Here is a 23533-nt window from a genome sequence, read left to right on the forward strand (position 1 = left end):
AGCCGTCCGTGAGTCTGGTCGCAACGGCACGTCCGTATACTTGCCTGTTCTCCATGCTGCGATGGGCTGTGGCTCCACACCCACCAGTCTTTGAAGTGGGCCTCTTCGTGATAGGCTGGGCCAAAGATAAGGGCACTGAGGGTCCTCTCCTTTAGAATACTTTCTATCTTATTCCCAAGCCTTCCCATCTCCACTCACAAATTTAGGGGATACTTAGCTCTCGACAACCGAAAGCCATTCAAGGAACATGAGCAAACGACACACCCCCCTTTAGAACTTTACGGCCGAGCTTCTCTTTCTCCCAGAGTTATCATTGAACGTGTATCATTGAATGGCATCTCCCCCCACCAAGCTCACAAGAATAACCGCTTTCCCCTATTCCTGTTGCCTTCAATCTCTTGATCCTTGCCTGTTTGTATCCCACCTTTTAGCACAGATACGAAAGAGTTCTTCTTACAGAAAAGTGCTTTCTGACACCAAAGGCTCCTTGTGGAGCGTTTTCAGAACCACTCTGGGAAAACGCTTGAAAGGTGTCTGCTCAAAACAAGCGCCAATATTATTTGTTGACTGAAAGGTTGAATAAGGAATCCAGAGACGCAGGGGTATTCTCCCTAAGCAACACATTGTTAAATCCAAAATATAAGTAACTTGATAAAATGTGAAGCACTGTATCTTTTTTTTTTAAAACAAACAAATGTCTCTAAGGCTCCCTTTGGAAGGCTCAACATTTCCAGTGTTCTATGAACTATGGGAAAACTCTCACCACCCGAAAGCCTCATCTGCACTTTCTAGGCTTACAAGAACAGGTATTGGGGACCCTTGCTTAAGCGTCCTGACTTCAAGTAGAATGAGCACAGTGAATTCCAATAAAGAGGTTCAGCAGGAATGAAGGCAGTAAACAGTGGCCTGTCTCTGGCTGTTATCAAACCTGGACCCCACCCAACCCAAGTGTCAGGAATTACATTCCTATTTACTGCAGGTAGGTAAACTGAGGCTTAAAGAGACATGAAACCCTTCATCAAAGACACTCCAAGTCATTGTCGGCACAGCTACCATAAGACCATATATTTCTCTACTGCCTTAAAAGGATGTGGCAAGTATGTATTCAGAGTTTTTCCCTATCAAAAGAACCAAAAGTCCCAAGAACAAAGAGAGATGTTAGTACCTGGTCTGCTGTGAGTAGAGGCTCCTCAATGATTCCGGAATCACGTACATTCTTCTCATTGAACTCTTCCTCTTCTTTCTCATGGATCTGAAACAGGTGGGAGGGGGGTTGGAATTCGGATTGACCATCAGCAGAACTTGGATTCTCTCCAGTCTCTAGAACAGATGACACAGGCAGAGGCCACTCCAGCCATCCACTGTGTAAACAGAGAGTCTGAGAGGGGTCCAGAGTTCCATCCAGTTCCAAACATACCCCATCCACACAGCATGCACCACTGAGTCCAGCTTGGTCAGAAAAGAACAATAAGGCATGTGTGGCCAGCACCATTCTGACCCAAAGGAAGCAGCACCATCCTTTAACCCACAGGCAGGTCATCTTTGCATGAACAAGGAACCTCCTCAAAGTAAGTGATAACAGCAACCAACTCCTGCAGCAAAAGCACACTTGTTTACATAAGGAGTCTCAGTCTGGGGATCTGTTTCCAGGTTTTACTTTATGAGGCATTTTAAGGGGTGGGTTGTTTCAGTCCAAATAGTCGTGCTTTTAAAATTTGATGAAATGTCACTGTGTCATTGGAATCGAGGCAGGGTGACACAGCTGATGAAGGATGTGCTGAAGTTCCCTGGGACATGCCACAGAACAACCTGCCCACATGACCCAAAGGATAAACTCAACAGCAACAGCAAATATTGAAACATTTGCCCTGTGCCTCCAAAATTCCATCATCCCAAGTTAGATTCTGAAAGTTCACAACCGTTGAGATTCTGGACATTGAAGTCCAGCAAGGTCATCTTGGTGTGTCTGACTTTGCTGACTGTACCCCAAACAGCACAGCCTGGCGTTGGTGTTCAAATCCTGTACAAAATAAGCCACTGAACCACCTAACAAGCTGTCTGTGTCCAGGAGCCCGGTTTCAAAGTCATCTAGGGTCTGGCAAGACGTGCCTCCAGGAAGTCTTTCTGCAGACACTTCTCATCCAGGAATCAATTTCACTTGCCCACCAACAGCTGGCGTGCTGATCCGCCTCCTTCCTGGAGATTATGCTTTTCCTGTTCTAACACCCCCAGGAAACACCTGGTTCCAATCCAAGCAGTCATGTCAGAGGGAGTCTATCTTCAGGAACTTCTCCCCTCTTCCTTGAACTCCACCTTGGCAGGCACCCCCCAATAAAATACATCACCCTCTATCTACGTTTGTTTGAAACCCGGACTATGTCATTAAAAAAAAAAAAAATCAGCTATATCTCAAAGGCCATCTGCTCTCAACCTGGAGAAGGAACAGGACAGGGAGGTAATGGGATCATCTGAGGGGCTTTGTGCCAGATGGTGACATCTATTTCTGCTGTCGAACCCATATGCTCCCCTCTCTGCCAAGTCTACCACCTGTGGTACCCGCCTGGCTTCTGCAGCTCCCCACTATGCAGAACGAAACTCCTGTCGCCACATTTTGTTCACAACTATTCTCAGACGGCAGAACTTTCTCAGGGCTAGAAAGCCCTGCGGTAGAATTTAGGCTCGTGCTGGGAAACAAAGTTTTTGTTTTCTGTTTGGATTATTTTTTATAAGCATCTGACAGCAGGTTAGTCTATAACCAGAATTACTTTTGACATTAAGTCTCTCTTGTAAACGGCATATTTGCATTTTCTGTAATGTGGCCAGTGTTAGTGGGTTGACCTCGCTGGCTGATAATTCTGCACCTTTCAGCTACACCATCCCTCTTCCCAAGGTCCTCCTTCTGAGCTCCCTGGAGAAGGCAGGGAGGGGGCTTTAGGCGTAGACCCTTCTTGCTGTTCAGATGTCAGAGAAGCTGGGCAGAGGCATGGATGCCTCCTGCTTAGAGCCTTCTCTCCTCTCCCCTCTCTAGAACAAAGCCTACGGCTCCGATTTGGTAGGCTGGGTAAACCGAGATTTGAAAATGAATTGTAAGCTTTTGACAGTTACCTGGTATTGTGGTAGCTACACTTACCCCATATTTGCTCAGATCTCAGAAGTCCACCACTAAAAAAATAAAATGAAAGGAGACGCACACACGAGAAAGCCCTAGCTCCGCCCCTCTTCTGCACATGGACAACTCCGTCCTCAGCTTTCATGGCGTCCACCCTCTGCCTCCCCTTTTCTCCTTCCTCTCCAGCTCTTGGTTCTGATTCCCTCGTCCTCCCCAGCCTCTCTGGGCCTGATCCCACGTTCCGCCTCAATCCTAGAGGACTCTGTTCTGCTCCAGGGCTTCCATCACTTCTCCACAAGCCCTCTTTCCTTCCACTGCCACTTACAGACTCCCTGCCTGCCGTTCCCAGGGCAGTACCTGGCAGAGTGTGCAAAGCGGGGAGGACACTAACGATGAGAACGAGAAAGACCTTTGAAAAACGGCAGCATTTCCGTAGATGGATAAGAGCATACGTCACATGTGTGCACACACCCATGTATACGGAAGACTGTGTGGATCCTCTTGCTCCTAACACACGGCACAGACAGAGAAACTGCCGCAGGGACAGATTTAGCCTCTTGGGTGGCAGGGTGAAGGCCGTAAAAATAGGGAAGAATTTCTTTGTAAACTAGAACTTCAAGTTGTCTCTGTCTATGGAAGTGAACTACGGCTCTTCTAAGAAAGATCATTCTTCCAAGTGCCTTCCTCCCAGACTGAGGAAAGAAGACCTAGATCCAGAAAAGAGTCTGGCCATGCTATTCAGCGAGCTGTCTCCCCCTCCTGCTTTTGGTAAAGGGGGCACCTGTAGGGCTATAATATGGTTGCTTAAGGCTTGAAAATAAACAAACAAACAAACAAACAAACCTAATTACCTCCCCCCACCAAAAACAAAAACAAACAAACGTTAAGAAAGTTGAAAGTCAATCGGGGGGGGGGGGGAGGTATATAGCTCAAGTGGTAGAGCGCATGCTTAGCATGCATGAGGTCCTGGGTTCAATCCCCAGCACCTCCGTCAAAAAAAAAACTAAATTAATAAAACTAATTACCTCCCCCTGCAAAAAAAAAAAAAATTAAAAACAAACAAAAAAAATAAAAGTCAATCCATGGACAAGAAGAAGATATTTGAAAGGCATACAACAGAGGACTGAAATGTAGGATGTATGTGTTTAATTAATTTAGCAAGGAGGCCATTAGACTGAGGTGGCTTTAATGGGTCAGTAGCCTCCTGAGCAAACCAAAACTGAAGCCTCTAAGGCCTCAAGGTTAAGAACTCACACCGAAGGAAACCCAATCACAAACAGCCAACCAGGCTTTTCCAAATAATACAACCACTAAAGCTAGAGCCAGTCACATAATCTCCCTCCTTTGTTTCCACCTCTTCTCTGTAAAAACATTTCCTCCAACTCCTAACCACTTCGAGTTCGGCACTGTCCCATTTGAACAGATTTGCTCAAATAAACTCTTAAAAATGTAACATGCCTCATTTTGTGTTTTAACGCAAGGGACTCTAATGACACAATAATAAGAACACAAACAATCCACTATGAAAACGGGCAAAAGATCTGCACAGGCACCTCACCAAAGATACACCGGTGTGGATAAGCACATGAAAAGTTGCTTAATAGCATATGTTATCAGGAAAATGCAGATTAAACCCAGAATAAAATACAACTATATACCCACTTGAATGTTTAAAATCAAAAAGGCCATACCAGGAGTTGGCAAGGATGTGGAATAATCAGAGCTCTCAAACTGGAAAATCGTTTGTCATTTTCTTAAAAAATGAAACATACACTTACTATATGATCCAGACATTCCACTCATACATTTTTACCCAAGAGAAACGGAGCCATATGTCTGCAAAAAAGATTTACACAAGAATGTTCACAGGAGCTTTATTTGAAACATTCAAAAGCCGGAAACAACCTGAATGTCCAGCCACAGGTGAGTGAATAAGCAGATTACGGTACATCCATATAATGGAACGCTACTCGGCAATAAAAAGGAATGGCTGCAGATACATGCAATAAAATGGATGAATGTCTAGATAATCATACCGAGTTTTAAAAATCAGACAAAAAAAGAGTACATGCTGCATGATTCCGTTTATACCAAAGTCTAGAAAATGCAAACTTATCTATAGTGACAGAAATAGGTCGCCTGAAGATTAGGGAGGGTGAAAGGAAAGAATGATGGACATGCTATCTTCCCGCCCCCCTTTATTTTTAATTGAAATATAGTTGCTTTACAATATTGTGTTAGTTTCAGATTACAGCAACGTGATTCAGTTATATATATAGGTATGTTCTTTGTCAGATTCTTTTCCATCATAGGTTATTATAAGACATTGAATACAGTTCCCTGTGCTATACAGTAAGTCCTTGTTGTTTATCTATTTTATATATAATAGTGTGTATCTGTTAATCCCAAATTCCTAATTTATCCCCTCCCCTGTCCCTTTCCCCTTTGGCAACCATAAATTTGTTTTCTGTCTGTAAGTCTCCTTCTGTTTGTAAATAATTTCATTTGTATCATTTTTTTTTAGATTGAACATATGTAATATCATATGATATTTGTCTTTGTCTAAATTACTTCATTTAGTATGATAATCTCTAGGCCCATTCATGCTGCTGCAAATGGCAATATTTCATTCATTTTATGGGTTAGTAATATTTCATTGTATGTTTATACCATATCTTCCTTACCCAATCATCTGTCAATGGAAATTTAGGTTGTTTCCATGTCTTGGCTATTGTAAATAGTGCTGCTATGAACATTGAGATACACGTATCTTTTCAAATTAGAGTTTTCATCTTTTCTGGACATATGCCCAGGAGTGGGACTGCTGGATCATTTGGTAACTCTATTTTTAGTTTTTTAAGAACCCTCTATACTGTTTTCCATAGGGGCTGCACCAATTTACTTTCCCACCAAAAGTGCAGGAGGGTTCCCTTTTCTCCACACCCTTTGCTTGCTATCTTGATTCTGGTGATGGTTTCGCAGACGTATATGTATGTCAAAAATTATCAAGCTGCACACTTTATTATGTGCTGTTTATTGTATGTCAATAATCCTTTAATAAAGCTGTGAGAAAAAAGGAAATCCAAAAAATGAATGAAAAGAAAAGAATAATACACCATGACCAAGCTGGATTTAATCTCAAGAACTCAGGGTTGTGTTAATATTTGAAAATCAGTTCATGTAATTCATCATATTGACATAATCAAGGAGAAAACTATATAGTCATCTCAACAGAGGCAGAAAATGGGAATAGTCTTCAGAGAAACAATATGAGAAAACATGCCACAAAAGTCATGAGCTTCCAGGTTGAAAGGGATCACTGAGTATAATGTGGAATAAATGAAAGAGGAAAAAAAAGCTCACTAAGAGGCACATTACTGCACAATTTCAAATGAGAAAGGAAAAAGAATATCCCAAAAGCTTCTAGAGAAAACCAAAAGAGAGTCACATATAAAAGACAGAGAATCAGAACGAATTTGGGGCTTCTCAACTGCAACTGACAGCTGGAAGATAAAAGAATGATGCCGTCAAAAGTCTGAGTAAGAATTTGTTTGCAACCTAAAATAACTACCAAGTCAAACTCTCAATCAAGCGTGTGACAGAAGACACTGTCATCTATTCCAACAAATATATTTCTCTGTATCCTTTCTCAAGAATATACTGATTTTTTTTTTCATCAAATCAAGGGAATAAACCCAAAAAGATAAAAACTATGGCAGTCAGAAGACTGGAGAGAGAGGCAAGAAGAGTTCGCAGGACAACAGCTGTGCACCAGATCTAGGGCACAACCAGACTAGTTTACAGCAGAAAGATGGAGGGTACTAGTTTGGGAGTTTTTTAATTGAGTTAAGAGAATATCTGATTTTTTTTTAAAAAAACATTTGAGATTTAGAGTTCACTCAGTTTGGAGTTGAACTAATGATAGATATATAAGAAACTATGCAAATGAAAAAACAATTCTTCACTCCAGGATAAATGAGAAGTTGTACAAAGAAAAAACATTCTTATTGAATACTAGGTGATTCAGCAAGAAATAGTATTTACATTGTTACTGTATATGTAATATTGATTTAACTATAAACAAGGTCAAAGGCCAACTGTGAGTATTTCAGGTGATGCAAAAGAATTAAATCTTATCTTCCATAATAGATAATAGCCAAAATTGTTCGTTTTCAATAACCAAAGAAATAGCAATCTAAATATGTTATTTAGAAAACTGGAGATATCTGCCAAAAGAAACAGCTAAAATAAGTAAAAGTAGTTGCCTCGATGGAGCAGGGAAAGACCAGTCAGGGGCTGCTGTTTGTATTTTTTGTTAAGTCTCACGTTATTTTAAAAGTATGATTTGACTTTTCAAATTATGTGCATGCGTTACTTTGATTTTATAAAAGCAAAAATGACTCTCTTTGCAGTCATAACCCAACAGTTTCTAAAATACTTAATTCAATTGCTTAGTTACAGTCACAAGGACAAGTATGAACGGGTTTGGGAACAAACAGAACTGATTCTTGGCAAGGAAGTAAGTAGAAAAGATAAGACGTCTTGCTAGAGGGACGCCCAACAGCCGTGTGCACGCCGCAGGCCAAGGGCGTTGGGTCAGAACGCATACAGAGCGCTGGTTAATACAGCAAGTCATTTAAACTGAGGTCAGTTAAAAGACTGTCTCATGTAATGAATCCAGATAATAAAGGAGGCTGAAATAAAGCAACCTAATCCATCCACTTTTGCTACCCTGTCCTTTTCCCGTGGGTTAAATGGAAGAAATTCAACAAGGAGCGGGGCTCAAGACCATCCTTCTCAGGGTCACTCAGGTTGCCCTGAAATATTAACCCTCTTGAGGGAAATCTGCAAATGAGGATAAATTAGAGTCCCCTTGAAGGGCAGGCTATCTTACATATCCTTTGGCTTGATCCACAAAATGAGTTGGAAAGGTGGCAAAGGAGATAACAAAGCAAAATCTGCATTTTGCACCGTGATGGATGGATCTGATTTAATTTCAGTAAGTAGATTTATTCCATTATTGCCTATCTTCTTCTTTGCATTTTGAGTAAGTACTAAACAGTACCCATAGAAGCACTGCAAGAGACGAAAAGCAGTTGGGAGTACAAAACGGGACCTGAGACACAGCCTCCTACAGCCACGCTAAGTAGAGTTGTACCAATCTCTTACTCTCAAAGTCTTACCTGCCCCAGTCAATGAAGCCTTGAGGTTTTGAGTATTTTAGATGCCTAATTATTAGAGGATTTAAGAAAGATATGCAGCTACCTTTTCAACAAACCAGCCAACTGCTCATCTCTTTGCTGTGCTACTTTGGGAAATAATCTGCAGAAATATCGCCCAGTAAGGGAAATCTGGTTCTTGCTCTTTCCCTTGGACTCAAACCTGGAGCACTGAGGGAGATCAGATCCACCCTCTTCCCTCATTTGCTGAGCCCGCAGGATCTTGCCAGCCTTTCCTGATAAGAAATTGTCAAATTACTTTACTACTGCAACTAGGAAACCAAGTAAGGCAGAAATAGGCGTTTAGCAAGGACAGAGCCATTAAATGAGTACCTTTTCCATATACATATATTCAGCTAGGAGGGGTACTTTGGATCCTCTGAAAGGTCGCTCCCCATAACCTATGCAAATCAACTCAAAATAAATATTCGCTTTATTTTTTTCAGAAGCCCTTAGGCTACCTCCTTCTTTGGCATCAGTAACCGCAGAATGTGACTCAGGTCCAGCCATGTAAATGCCTGGCTGGTTGAGTTTCAAAAAGAATTCCTCCCCATTGCGTGGCCACCTCACTATTACCTGGGCCCCAACTCTGGCCACTAGCCAGGCCCTGAGCTTGTCACAGGAGTGTCAGCACTTGCTTTCAATACTGGTTTTGATGGGATAGGAAATCCTGATTTATTGTTTTTAAACCATCATTATCTGAACACAAAAGCAGCTCGGGATAGTCACTCTCCGCTCTTACTTCAGATCACCTTATTTTGAATTCTGTAGAACAGAGATGAGCAACAGAAGTTATCTGCGTTCACATTTCTTAAAGACGATCATTCCAGCCACCTCATACACCCTGGATGTCTGATTTTTCACTTTCTCCACAACTCTGACCTTCCCAGCCATGACGGTGAGTTTCATTACAGAATGGGGAAGACTTGAGTTACTGAATGTTTTTCTACCTGGAATCTGCATCTTCTCAAGCCCTGTTAAGTTGGGGGCCCCAGAGAGGTACCTCAGTGTCAGAGCTGTTGCCATTCAGAGCCTCCGTGTTTGGGTCCCTCCAGTCTTCTGAGAGTGAAGGGACGTAATTGTCTGTCAGAGCATCCCAAACCCTGTAAACAAAGAGAAGCTCTCATTAGCGCACATCTGTGGCCTGGCCCCGCCTGGAGGAAGGAAGAGCTGGGCCAGGGGAGGAGAGAGGCTTCTGTGTGTGCCAGGCTGAGATCATCTGCCTTCCAGCACGCAGAAGCAAGGCAGCTTAAAAACTGAATTACAGGCACCACCAAGAGAAAAAGAGCCAAGAGAAGGGACCCTGGCCAAGAGCTTCAGTTGGAAAGGTGTTTGCTTAAGAGAAGAGGAATTTCTCACCATTGCGACACAAATGGTAGCGTATACAGTTAAATCACCTCAGACAATTGATAACCTGCCCCTCCACCCAGTGGCTCACCTAAGACGTGTCCATGTTCCATTTCTTATGGGCAGAGAAGGGTGAGAGGGAGAGGGAGGGAGAGCGAGGAGGGGATCTGGGCAGATTTTCTGGCTGAATCACATTAAGATCAGGATCATCATCTAATTCACATGGACAGTTGACCCTTGAACAACACAAATTTAAAGTGAGAGCATCCCCGTATATGTGGATTTTTTTCAAAAACTATTGTAGTACCAGTATTTTTTCATTTTACAGATCTTTAAATTAACTAAGCATAGGGAAAAGTTTGTGTTCAATTAGAGACATGCAGACTCAAAAGAACCAGGGGTTGAGTCCTGATTCTATTCAAACTGTTTCAGCTTCCTGCCCTGGTCTTTTATCAATTCCTTTATTTTTGAAGCAGAAACAGCAGGACATGGATTTTCCGCTACGCAGGGGGTCAGCACCCCTAACCCCCCATGTTGTTCAAGGGTCCCTTGTATTTCAATTTCAGGTGCTTGCAATCAAAACGGTCAAAAATTAACTCCTTGACATCTGATGTAGGTAAGGGGATGATGCCAGTGCTACTAACGCTTCCTTACGACCCAGAATGTTCTGGCGAGCCCACAACATCCGGTCCTCGAGCAATGCGGAGTCTAAGTGTGCCCCGTCTCCTTTAGGGAGACTCTAAAACAAAACTGTAAAGGGAATCTGTAAGTATCTCTGTCTGCACAATTAGTTTTTAGAGGGGGAAGATGTGGTCCCCTTTAGTGCACTTCTTTTTAAAGTTCTAATAGGTGCATTATAAGAAAGGTTATTCTACGATTCTTTTTGCTTGGCTCACTTATGTCAGAAAGATGTCTTTGCAGCCACATGGATGGACCTAGAGATGATCATCCTAAGTGAAGTAAGTCAGACAGAGAAGGACAGTCATATGGCACTTACATGTGGTATCTAAACTATAATACAAGTGAACTTATTTACAGAACAGAAACAGACCTCACAGACATAGACAACAAACATAGTTACCGAAGGGGAAAGAGGGTAGGGAAGGGGTAGATGGGGAGTTTGGGATTACCAGATTCAAACTACTATATATAAAATAAAGAACAAGGTTCTACTGCATAGCACAGGGAACTATATGCAATATTCTGTAATAAACCATAATGGAAAAGAAAATTAAAAAGAATATATATATATATATATATTAGGTATATAACCAAATCACTATGCTGTACACAGAAACTAACAACACTGCACATCAACTACACTTCAATAAAAAATAAAAAGATTTCTTTAGGGGGTAAAAAAGTTGGGAGGAGGATTGGGGAAAATCCTAAAGTCACAAACACTCAGACACAGGAAAAAAAATTAGCCAACCCAAGGAGATTAATGTAAATCAGTAAACCAAGCTCCCAAAATAATGCCATCCATGGAAGCCAGCAGCACCTGCGTTAACATTACACAACAATAATTGAGGGCTTAATGCAATCCCCTTCAGCGGCCCGTGGCACCTCAAACACGAGAGCAATACCCGTGAAACAAGGTATAAAAAGGGACATTTTATTTGGTTGTTTGTTTTGGGAGGAGATAATTATGTTTATTTAAATGGAGATACTGAGGATTGAACCCAGGACCTCCTGCACGTCATGCAGGCACTCTACCACTGAGCTCTACCCTACCCACCCCAAGAAGGGACACTTTATTTATATATCCTAATATAAGGAAATAGCAAATATGTACACATATGGATTGAATTCAAAAAATGACAACATATGGATTAAGATGCTTAAAACGTAAGTGTGAAAAACTACAAAAAAGATAAGTGATGTACATGTAAATATGTATCAGAGCACAGACACTTAAAATCAAATACAGCAAATTTGGGCGGGGAGTGCTCTTGACATATATAAAATCAGGAATGACATAGGATATACGGGTACACAAGCAAAGAGATCTTCCTAGTGCACAATGCATACAATGTAGTTATGAAACAAAAAGGAACTCAAAAAAACACAATTAAATGGCACTGCTTGGGTTATCCACTTACTCATTTTTTCCCTACAATGACAAGAAAGCACTCGGAGAGAGCTCATCAAGTGTTCATTAGACATCTATTCAGCAGGATTTCAGAGTCTTAAACATGGGTGATAATCCAGTTTCCATCAAGCACTATTAGAGTTTCACTAATCCCGCCTAATTCTAAATCCAAGTCTCATTAGCATTCCAAAGCCAAGAGGCAAATATGATTTGCTGTCTCCAAGACAAACTCCCAGTGCCACACCCACCCATTAGAGAGGTCAGTGGACAGTCCTCTTTGCATCACTGCATTACACTCTCTGCTGCGACAATGAACACACATGCACACAGGCACTGACCTTTGGGTCTGTCCCTGAGGCAAGTGCCTGGAAAAATGAAATTCAGCAAAGCCCAGAATAGGCAGGAGCCTTTTGAACCTCTCTGACACAGGACAGAAGCTGGGACCTTTAACAAACTGCACACTTTCCAATGACCTTGAAACTGTTTACAACCTTAAAGTAACAACTGGGGTTGCTCTCAGATCATTTGGGGTGGCAAGTTCTCACCTGAGCCACCACTGACACACTCTGGATTCCATCTTCTAATTCTAAATTTTTAGTGACAATTCCCTAAAACTCTGTCTCCTCGGGATTTCGAGACACCCTCATTCTCTTCCAGGTTTTCTTCTTCCTTTCTGATGGACGTACTTTTTATTCTTCAAGGTTTGTAAACAACTTTTAAGACACAACAGCTCTCATCTATGTCATCACTTGCACACCTTCCTATACCCATCCAGTGCCCATTTAACAAAAATAACCATAGCAACCAACACTTTCTGAGCATTTACTATACAGAAGCCAGGTATGATCCTAAACTCTTTTTTTCATGAGATGTTATTTATCATTTAATTAAACTTTGTATTAGCCATGTGCTTTGTTTTTGTTTTTATTGAAGTACAGTCCGTTTACCATGTTGTGTTAGTTTCTGGTGTACAGCATAGTGATTCAGTTATATATATGTATATATATAATATATATTCCTGTTCATATTCTTTTTCATTATAGGCTATTCCAAGGTATTGAATATAGTTCCCTGCGCTATACAGTAGGACCTTGCTGTTTATCTACTTTATACATAGTAGTTCGTATCTGCAAATCCCAAACTCCCAATTTATCCCTCCACCCCTAATCTAAACACTTTATGTGGATTAAGTCATTCATTCCTCACAACTCTCTAAGGCAGATACCGAGAGGATCATCTAATTCACATGGATTCGCACGGGCAGTTGACCCTTGAATGACACAAGTTTAAACTGTGAAACAGAGAGAAGTCAATTAACTCGTCTAAATTCACACAGCCAGTTACGGGACAGGTAGGATTTGCACCAAGCAACGCAGCTATGGAGCCTCTATCCCCGCCCACCCAACTGTGGCAATTCTTTATGACGTTCATGATTGGCATCAGCATGGCCATCAGAACAATACGCCAAGTTCCAAATCACAAGCTGGGATAGCAGTTCAGAAACTGGCTCTGTGTGCAGAGTCTACGTCTGCATTACTCTGGACACTGTGCTTTCATCGTTCTCTGAAAGACGAACCAGCAGCAGCAGCAGGGCAGCAGGGGTCTTTCTGTCTGGATCTCCAGCCCAGGGAAGGCTGACGGACCACAAAGGCAGATCACAGGCGGGCAGGCGGCCACGGAACAAGGAGCGGGCGTGGGAGGGAAGAACACAAAGCTCTCTGTGAGGAAGAGAATGGGAAGGACTTTTCTCCCCCGAGAGGTTCTCTCTCCCATCATAAGCTGTGTCCTTGGGAGTAGATACATTTTCCTGCTAGAGGCACCGTGGGTGGACAGTAAAATTCCACTTCCTGAGAAGCATCCTGCTACTCTTATCTTGGGGCAAGGAGACTTTGAAAGCTAGCCACCATATCTTTCATCAAAGAACCGAGATTGAACAGGTTCCCTCACTTCCTGTCATTACACTGCCATGGATCCAATTTGCTCCCTCAGTCCCTATAATAACAGAAAAGCCTTCCCGTGCGCATACTTTGTATCTTGGGCTTAGATGCCTGTAGAATTGACTAAACTGTCTTCCACCATGGAGGGCGAGGGATTCGGAAAAGGATGCCAGCAGAGGATGAGTCAAAGAAATGGAATGGGTTGGACAAGACACGTGTACAAAAATCTGGATCTGGAACTGGCAACACAGCCCTCAAGGCTACGTTAATCCTGCTATACACACACACACACACACAGAGACACACACACACACACACACACACACACACACACACTCCTATACACCTATTTCTGACAACAGGGTAAACACCTTAAAGAGTTTATTAGCGGGGGAGGGTATTGCTCGGTGGTATAGAGTGCGTGCCTAGCACGCACAAGGTCCTGGGTTCCACACTCAGTACCTCCATTAAAATAAATTAAAACCTAACTACCCTCCCCCCAAAAAAGAATTTAAAAAAAAAAAGAGCTTATTAGAATTCCAACCTGGTAACATCTCCCCTAAACCCCTCTGGGCTGGCAACTACCCTTGCCTGCTGTTCTGTTTGTGTCCAAACAGGCCAATATCCACGCTTAGATGTGGGTTACCATGAGTCTACTTTTGCTGTTAATACTTAGGAATTGTGGATCATTCACACATCAATGACTTCGGACAACCTTTTAGATTCTTTCAAAGGCTTAAAAAGAATCCATACTATCTCTGCATTCAATATGGGGAAACTGAACCTTGGAGGAGAGAATTAACTTTCCTAAAAGTCACAGTTACCTGTCAACTTTCCCTACCTGATTATTTGGAATTTACTTGCCTTCAATTTAGAGCATGGCTGACTACAGGCTGTTTATTTATCATGTGGACTGACTTTTCACACTGTCTTTAACGCAATAATTCTATCTGAAGAACAGGAAACTGTCAGTGTTCTCACAGGTTTGGTCCCTCTGTCTCCAGGGTCCTTGTAAGAGGACCAACAGGGACCCCAGCGAGGCAGGAAGAGGGGGGGTTCTATCCAATCCCACTCTGTAGGCCTCCAGGTCCAATCTCTTCTGACAAAGGAAAGAGGGATTTCACAAATGCAAGAAGAGATTCTGGGATATTTTCTGAATTTAAAAAAAGGAAACATATAGGGGAGGGTACAGCTCAGTGGTAGAGTGCCTGGCTAGCATGCACAAGGTGCTGGGTTCAAGCCCCAGTACCTCCAATAAAATAAGTACCTAAATAAACAAACCTAATTACCTCCCCCCCACCAGAAATAAATAAGTAAATAATAAAAACAGGAAACATATTCAACTCTGACTCTCTTCTAATGCCTAGAACTTCCATATCCTGACAAATCAGAGGTAAGTGGGTATCTCAGCCAATTCTTTTAACCAAATAGTTACAAATGAGAACTAAAGAAATCAAAATTTCAAAGGGAATCCCTGCAAAGGGAATCACTGTACTTTAAGGAGGTTAATCTGACCAAGAATTTCACTGCTTTCATTTTAAGTTCTATTATTTGAATTCTAACCCACCCACAACACTTTCAATTCACTGGTGGGTAAAATCTCTAACTGCTTAACCTAAGTAAGTTTATTAGAACCCTAGAGCTAAGCTCAGGAGATTATTAACCAGGTTAGATATCACATTATCTTTTTCCTTTCCTTCACCATAATTTTACAGTTGAAATATCTGAATAGGTGTTTATAAAACAAAGCATGTAATTTAATTTCAATTTTTACTTTAAGTTGTAAAGCTGTAGATACACTGAATATCTAGAAAGCACAGTGTTAATTTTTCTCTTCCCAGATTCCTTCCATTACACTATCTCCAAATCATATTTTATCTCTAAGGAATTATTCAACCTTTGGTCATTTAGCTGAGGCAGTCAATGAGGCAGGCAAGTCGGAAAATCAGGGTAGACCAATAATCCCATGTGAGGGTGATTAACATTGAGTGGCCTCTGCTAATGTGCTAGCAGAGAGTAAGAACCCGCTCGCTGGGCCCTCGTCCTAAATGAGGCAGAGGGGTGGTTTAGACAGGGGAGAAATGATTTGTTGGAAGCAAAAGTAATTTTCAGAGTGCAGCCTGGGTGATGTGAGAAATTAGGTTCTCTGCAAGTCCTTAGTCTTGCTTCATCGGGATTGAGCTCAGGAGGTTTCATAGATGAGGACCCACGCAGTCAGCTAGAGTTAAGTGACGAGCCCAAGGTCACACAGCGAGTTCGCGAGAGTATGAAAATGACCATTCATCGTCTTAGTGTTTCTAGTTCATTGAACCAGGCAATGAACTAGAGTAAAAAATACTTTGTCTAGTTAGAGCATATTCTTTCTTGACTAAGAGGAGTTGAGTAAATTATAACAGGCTCAGAGTTAAAAAGAAGCAGTTTGAAACTTAAAATTGAATTGAAACACATAGCCCACAGTTAGAGTACTGGTCACTAGAGTGAACTGTTCTCTGTGGTCATGCCTTCAGGCAAGCATTAATTAAAAAGAAAAGGAGGAAATGGTGTGGGCCTAGAATTACATTACATGCACCTACAAGGCTATTATTGCTCACCCAGTTCATTCGATATTCAATATTTCATTCAAAAATATTATTTGACCACTTATTACACACCATGCACTGTGTCAGACAGTGGAGACAGAATAATGAGTAAGGCCCCTGTATTCACAGAGATAGTCTCAGGGCTCATCAAAGAAGCAACCATCTGCCAACTGCAACCAGGTTCAATTCTGGAGGACAAGCCTCTTACCCCACTTACTGACGGGCAGCTTTTCCCACCCAAGTCCATAAAAAGAGAAGCCAGAAAGACTTCCACGACCAACCACTCGACATTTCCTGTGAGATCCCTGGAGAACAGGCGATGCACGTTATCTCCATAGGGAATTTATGCCTATTTTTACTAACTACGCCAAACGACTTTCTTTAATTTAATGTAACAAAACAGCATCTTCTTCTCTTTCTAGTCCCTCCTTGGACAGCATTTTTCTCAAGTCCCTGTTCTTAAGTCCCTGCTGTTAAGACCCTGGAAGGTGGCTACTAAGTGACCCAGGGACTCTACACACTCAAAAGCCACTTCACCAGGGTAATTCCCTGTACTGTCAGTTCAATTTGTATGCTTTCTTATTGGGACATATCTTAATATTTATAGATAACTTTCCAGTCCTGAGGGGTTGTAAACAGTTTGGAGATTTTCATACTTCTGGTGTTATGAGAAGCAAATTATTTCAACTATATATATATTCCTCCATCACAGTTAATTTTTTTTCTGGTCCTTATCTCTAACATCTGGATGGATTACCACGGATATCAAGAAAGCTAAAGACAGACCCTCAAAATATACCATGCTCCTGGAATTCGATTTTGTGTCTAGGAAAACCTATTTCCCAAAAATCCTTTATTCCCTTCTGGTTTCAACTTAAGAAAGCTCTACAGGTGAACGTAAAGGGACATAATAGAGCGATGTCGGCAGTCACCAGGGCACTGCCCCACTGATATAAAAATGTAAGTACCATGCCATGAGCCCAAGGACAGAAACTAGTTCTATGCCAAGGAGCCCCAGACTCCAGGGCTCTTGTCTGAAGCAAGAGAGAGCAGTCAAGATGCCTTACTCCTCATCCTGCAGGGTCTCCTCCTCCTCTTGAATCTGGAACTGGTTCTTCACGGGAGCTAGGTTCTCAGTCTTGGCGTTGTAGTTCCGAAAGCAGACATTGAGCTTCTCATCAAATTCATTCACCAGGTCCTCCATGGACTTGAAGCTGATGATTTCAGAAGAAAAATTCTCAAGCTCAGAGAGGGAGGGGTCCTCTAGATGGTGGGGAGATGAGCCGTAGAAACACTGTGGCTTCTCCTCCCGGTCCTCCGAGCAGCAGGGCCGAAGGTCCTCAAATTCTTCATCCAGACTCACCAGTGGGGCCTCCATTCTTGCACAGCAAGGGGACAACGGCAACGTTCAGGATTCGTTTCTCTGGAAGAAATAAACACGTAGCGAAGTGAGAGTGGGCTGGGCTGTCCTGCCCGCTCTGCAGAAGAACCACAATCACTTACTCCATTACTCTCATCCCTCTAACACAAAGATTCCACTTTACTGGCATCCATCGCTTCTCTGCTTCCTCACTGTACACCCGTAGGGAGTTCAAATATCACTGTCAGTGTGAAGATCAGTAACCTTATTAGCATGCAGTTTTGGAGACACACCTGCTTCCAAGTCACTGCTTCAAAAAGCATAGGGGTTAAGTATGCAGTCCCTGAACCAGACTGCCTAGGTTTGCATCTTGTTCTGCCCCTTACGTGACATGAGCACTTACCTACCTCCTCTGTGCTCCCTCTTATTCTTCTCAAGACAGAACCAATGCCCAAACCGACCTACCTTAAAGGGTAGTCCTCAGGGTCAAAGGAGTAAACACAGGTCAGCACTTAGAACAGGGCCTGGCAGATAGTAAACATCGATGTTGTTCAATCTGTGTTCTCTGTTGTTATTCGTTTTAATTACCATCGGGCCATATCCTTAACCATGTGCTCTCAAAACTGGAAGTTTTTCGTAACTCATGTGGTGGCAAAACCTGCCCTGACCTGAACTCACTTGGCCACTAAACCTGATCTCCCTGAATAGAAAGATGCTTATGGTTTTAGTTTATTCCATTTGGTGTGTTTTGCTGTAGAAATTTTAATTTTTTTAAATTATGGAGATTGCTGCCCCAGCCCCCAGGGGATGGTATGTAGCATATGCCTCTATCACTGCCTTCCAAAACTGGAGATCATCTAAATTCCGAAATATGACTGGCCCCAAGGGTCTTGGATAGGGCTTTGTGGACCTGGATGTTACTACCCTGTCAATAAATGATAGACTAATGAACACTAACAGACTTTTAAATAAGCACCTGATTTTTTTCCCAGACACACAGCATTGGTCTGAGACTAGAAGACTGGATGAGATGACCTATTACCCCACAAGACACAGACCCAAGTACCTATGTGCTCCCAAGCCAGACTCCAAAACCATCTTGGGCACCGCACCCCGGAAGGCTGGACACTCAGGCCTCCCTTTATTTCTCAACAGCTCCGGGCCCTTTTCATACACTGCCCTCAACTGTGATTTATCCATCTGTGTGTACATCCAAGCCCTTCCCCAATTTCAATTTAAATTCCTCGAGGGCACAGACGTCCTCTGGAAATCCTCCATGGTTTCTAGCACACAATGCCTGCAGCTAAGGCAATCAATCAATGTGCGCTCACCGAGAAATGAGCTTCTGTGCCCCACACAGTTTCCCTTTTGCATCCCAGGCAGCACAAGCGTTACCGTCTACCCTACCCTTCTCTGCATACTCTACGTCCCTCCCTGGAACACGGAAAGGGAACCAAACTTTTCTCTTCTGTCTGTGTGGTTACTGATCCAGTTAGATGCTTAAACTGGAACCACTACCTGAAGAGAACCAACCAGACAGCAAAAACTATGGCTTCTGTCCTAGGCGTGCCAGTCTCCACCTAGACCTGCAAAACTGTAACTCTGAAGAAGCAAGGCAAAGGGCATGCCAGGTGAGGACCCAGACAGTTCTGCCTGGGGCTTTCCTGGGATTAAGTCAGTTAACACCCGATCACACTAAAACAGATTCTGAGTATTTACAGTTTGCAGAGGCAACATGATAGGACCTTGGAACATGAAAGGCTATAAAAGCAGTGTGATAGCTTGGAAAGAATCCAGGCTCAGGAGTCAACAGACCTGCTGAGTGACAAGAACTGTGGGTCCTGATTTCCTTATTTGTTAAAATGAAGCTGTTGGTATGGAGCTAATACCTTTGAAAGTTAATTTTAATAACAAATTAATTAGTAATTTTAATTATAATAATATATTTTAATACTTTATTTAATCCAATATATCCAAAATCTTGGTGGGGAGGCTATAGTGATGTTGTAGAGTGCATGCTCAGCATACACAAGGTCCTGGGTTCAATCCCCACTATCTCCTCTAAAAATAAATAAATAAGTAAACCTAATTACCTACCCCCCCAAAAAAAAACAGATAAAATCTTATCATTTCAAAATGTAATCCATATTTTTAAATATTAATGGGACATTTTACATTCTTTTTTTTCACACTGAGTCTTCAAAATCCAGTGTATATTTTACATTCACAGTATATCTCCATTTGGACCAGCCACATTTCAAGTGCCCACTAGTCACACATGGCCGATGGCTACCGTATTGGACAACCCAGCTATTAAGCAATACACAACTAACACCAGCTAGAGGTTCTTCACCTATGGTCTAGACTCCTAAGAGCTCTTTGAATATAACTATACTTTATTTTATGCATTTAAAAGCATATTCAAAGAAGGATCCCGAAGTTTCCCTACGTTGCCAAAATGGCCCATAGCACAAAAAAGATTAGGAACCCCTGGGTGCCAAAAAAGTGAATTTAGAAAAGATCACTAAGTGCAAGAGAGTAAGGAAGATTTTACAGACCACAGATGTGTGTTGAGAGAGGAAGGACTCTGGTGGCTAAGTGCCTGGACTCCAGGTTCCTGTCCTGGTCCTGTCACTTCCTAGCTATGAGACTTTGGGCAAACTATAAGTCTCTCTGCACCTCAGTTTCCTCACCCATAAAATGGGGTTTGAAATAATACTTATATTGGAGGTTATTTTGTGGAATAAATGAGAGATCATCTTTAGAGTGCTAAGCACAGTATGTGGAATACATGGAGTGTACAATAAATGTCAATGATATTAGAAAAATGAGGCTAAGTTAGTTCATGGAAACATGGGGTGAGACTGCTTTGAGTAAAAGAAAAAGTATCATTGTCATGATATTCTGTGTGATGTTTCAGATACTTAACAAATGAGAGAATTACTGAAAGACTTTTATCATCTTTTTTCTAAGGCACCCCTGCTATTTTCAATTCATATGGTCAAAGCCTCTCAGATCACTGGTTCCATTTCAGAGAGACTTGAAAGCTAACCAGCTGCTATTCCAGATAGTTACACTTCCTTTAAATCTGTACTCTTCTCTGGAGGGGACGAGGGAGCTGGAATGAGAAGGTGGTATCAAGGCGGGTGCAGATTTGAAATGGCACCACGTATACCATCATCCAGCAACAAGAGAGAGATCCAACCAGAATCTGGGACTAGGATTGAGTTCTGAGTGCTGGCGACGAGGAAGATAATGCTGAAGCACTATCCTTATCCCAGGTAGGCGCTAGAGAAAATGGATTCACTAAAAGAGTATAAAAGAAGAAATGACTATTACAGCTCCAGAGTTCAGAAAGGTCATCATTTGAACAATCCACAGCACAGCCTGACTTCTTTTCACCAATTCACTATCCAGGAGCCAAGAAACTGCATGAATGACCAGACCAGCTGGGGATGAAGCTAAAACTGAGAGACTGCATTGAGAATCGGAAGTCATTTGATACCCAAACCAAGCCCAGTGTGTGTAGAAAGACTCCAAGCTATGGTAGAGGAGGTGAGAGCCAGGCATCTGACTGGCCCCACCATGGCCTCAAGGAGGGGTCTCTGCACTGGGGCTGGCTGTCCTTCTTGAAATGGTGCCCCTTCTCTCCTTCCGTTAGCTCACTCTCTTTCGCTCTTCTCTCTTGGTGAGGTGCCTCTGCTCCCTCCCCCAACTGAGATGTCCCACTCTAGCATTCTGGCAAGTTTGCCCCTGTCTTCAGTTACAGCTCATCTCAGAGGCCTCCTCCCCTTAAAAGCTAGGGTTAATTCAATTGAGAGCTTATCCCCTTTCTGTACACTTTCTAAAACCAATTTGAAAAAAAAAATACATGAGGAATGGCAGAAAGAAGGAACCATAGGAGGTTGGTCTTGTCTTTTTCTCTTTATCACGGAACAAGAGCGCAGGACTATAGTGTGCTTATGTCCTATAATCTATTCCATTTATTTTGGCTCCCAATAGATGGTGTAATTGGGAAAAGAAAAGGCAGCTCAGAGCTTGAGACCCAGCAGGAAACACGTAAGCCTTTCGTGCAGCATAATGGTCTCGTGCAGCATAACCACGCACGGGCTGCAGCTTGGGGCTGCAGTACCATTTCCCAGTGCCCGCTCTGCTGGGCTGAGCAGCGGAGAATTCACCATGCCTCCCCCTGCTGGGCCTCTGCACCTCCACAAAAGACCCATTCCATCTCCCCTTCTTCCACTACTTGCCCCATAGATCAATTGATTCTGTGTGGCATCCACCCCCAACCCCGACAAACCATCCTGAAAGCTACCCTCCACGGATCCACCTTGGATTTCTCACTGCTCCCCAGCAAAATCCAGTCAATGTACATGTCTGAGCCAGCTTCACATTTTAACGGAAAGAGAGGATTTCACCGCATAGAAGTCAGCAACCCCTTTGTAGCTCTGCTTCCCCCTCTCCCCCCTCTTCCCCCTCCTCCTGCTGCTCCATTCACCCTCATCTCACAGCCCCCCTCCCCCAGTCTGTTGGGGTAAAGAAAGGCTCCTCCAAGCAGCACAATGCCTAGGGCTCCAAAAAAGCCGGGTTCATTCTGCGCAGGCCGCACACACACTCCAATGCCCTTTTAGCCAAACAAGACCCGAACAGGGGAGCAGGAGGGGATCAGGCGGTGTCGCGGCAGGGAGGGAAGGGATAGGCAAGAGAGAAGAGGAGAGAGCTGTGATAAAACCGCGAGGGTTCCGTCAAGCGATGCTCTCCCAGCTCCAGAGGCCGTGGGCCCACTGGAGGGCAGAGCGCCCTCACCACCACCGCCAACACTCGTCCTTTCTCCGACCTGCTCCGTAGTGAAACAATCGCTCCGCCAGCGTCTGCGGCAGCTGCCAGCGGTTCTGACACTGCAGGAATGCACGGTCCGGGGAAAGGCTGGGCATCCCAGGGAGGGGCACGGGCGGGGTGCGGAGTCATGTTCTTAGAGGCATAGATGATTCTGGGGCGTTTAAGAGAGCGGGACCAGATAACGGTCCTGGGAGAAGGTACCGACCCACTCACTCCTCCAGCACCATCGGGCAGAGTTCCCGGCCTCCCCCAGCCCCCAGACCGCGCCGCCTCCCGCCACACACACACACACACACACACACACACACACACACACACACACACACACACACACATACACACCCCAGGCCTGGCTGGGGGTGCCGAGGCTCTGAGGATGCTTGAAGTACCCATCATCCCGAATCTCCCTGCCCTGGGCGCTGCGTCCCCGCTGCGCTCCCATAAAGGGTGGGACAGGAGGACGACGGCCTCCTGGGCGCTTCCTTTTGGATTCCGGGCTGGGACGGGATGCGGGTGCGGAGCTGCGGCGCCCCCAGACCTGCGGGCCGGGGCATCCCGAGTTGCGGGGCCTCCTTCACCACACCCCTCCACCCCCCAACCCGCGGCAGTGGGTCGGTCCGGACTAAAGTCGCCCCCCGCGACGGCACCTGTGCGGGTCCTGGCGGAGGGAGGCGTATCGCGGGGCTCAGCTGGACAACCCCATCCACGGGCCGCGGCGAGCGGCCGGAGCGCAGCGCAGATTCAGCGGCAGCGGCGAGCCAACGAGCGCTCCCCTCGCGGCTCCGCAGGCGCCCGGCTCTGCTCCCCTCCTCCACCCCGCCCCCTCCGCCCCCTCCCCGCGCTCGTGCCCGGGCTCCGGGGGCCGCGCCCGCGTCGGGCACCCGCCCCACGGGCACGCGCAGGCCCCCGACGTCATCTTCTCGTTAACATTCATAGCCTTCCTCGGTGCATGTGGCCTGCCTTTATTAATATTTATGAATTACTATTTCTCCCGTCTTTAACATTGGCCTTTCTGCTTTCCTCATGAATATTCAGAAGCTCTGAGACGTGT

The 23533-nt window shown here is 43.9% G+C and overlaps 1 protein-coding gene across 2 annotated transcripts in view; it reads right to left on the bottom strand.

The window, feature by feature from the left end:
• FEZ1 (fasciculation and elongation protein zeta 1) overlaps positions 1-23297 on the bottom strand; it is a 36608-nt gene extending 13311 nt beyond the window's left edge. Inside the window, exons 1-4 of one of the 2 annotated variants that reach the window (XM_010961654.3) lie at positions 23130-23297; positions 17351-17706; positions 9332-9431; positions 1166-1252 (exon numbers count right to left, since the gene is read on the bottom strand). In XM_010961654.3, the coding sequence (XP_010959956.1) occupies positions 1166-1252; positions 9332-9431; positions 17351-17661 (498 nt within the window). In that variant the 5' untranslated portion in view covers positions 17662-17706; positions 23130-23297. Of the gene's footprint in view, positions 1-1165; positions 1253-9331; positions 9432-17350; positions 17707-22480; positions 22624-23129 lie in introns of those variants that run through there. The other variant, XM_074356921.1, reaches the window with a different exon arrangement.
• Between the last annotated feature and the right edge of the window lie 236 nt (positions 23298-23533).

The sequence above is a fragment of the Camelus bactrianus genome, chromosome 33 (assembly GCF_048773025.1).
Source record: "Camelus bactrianus isolate YW-2024 breed Bactrian camel chromosome 33, ASM4877302v1, whole genome shotgun sequence".
Lineage (NCBI taxonomy): Eukaryota > Metazoa > Chordata > Mammalia > Artiodactyla > Camelidae > Camelus > Camelus bactrianus.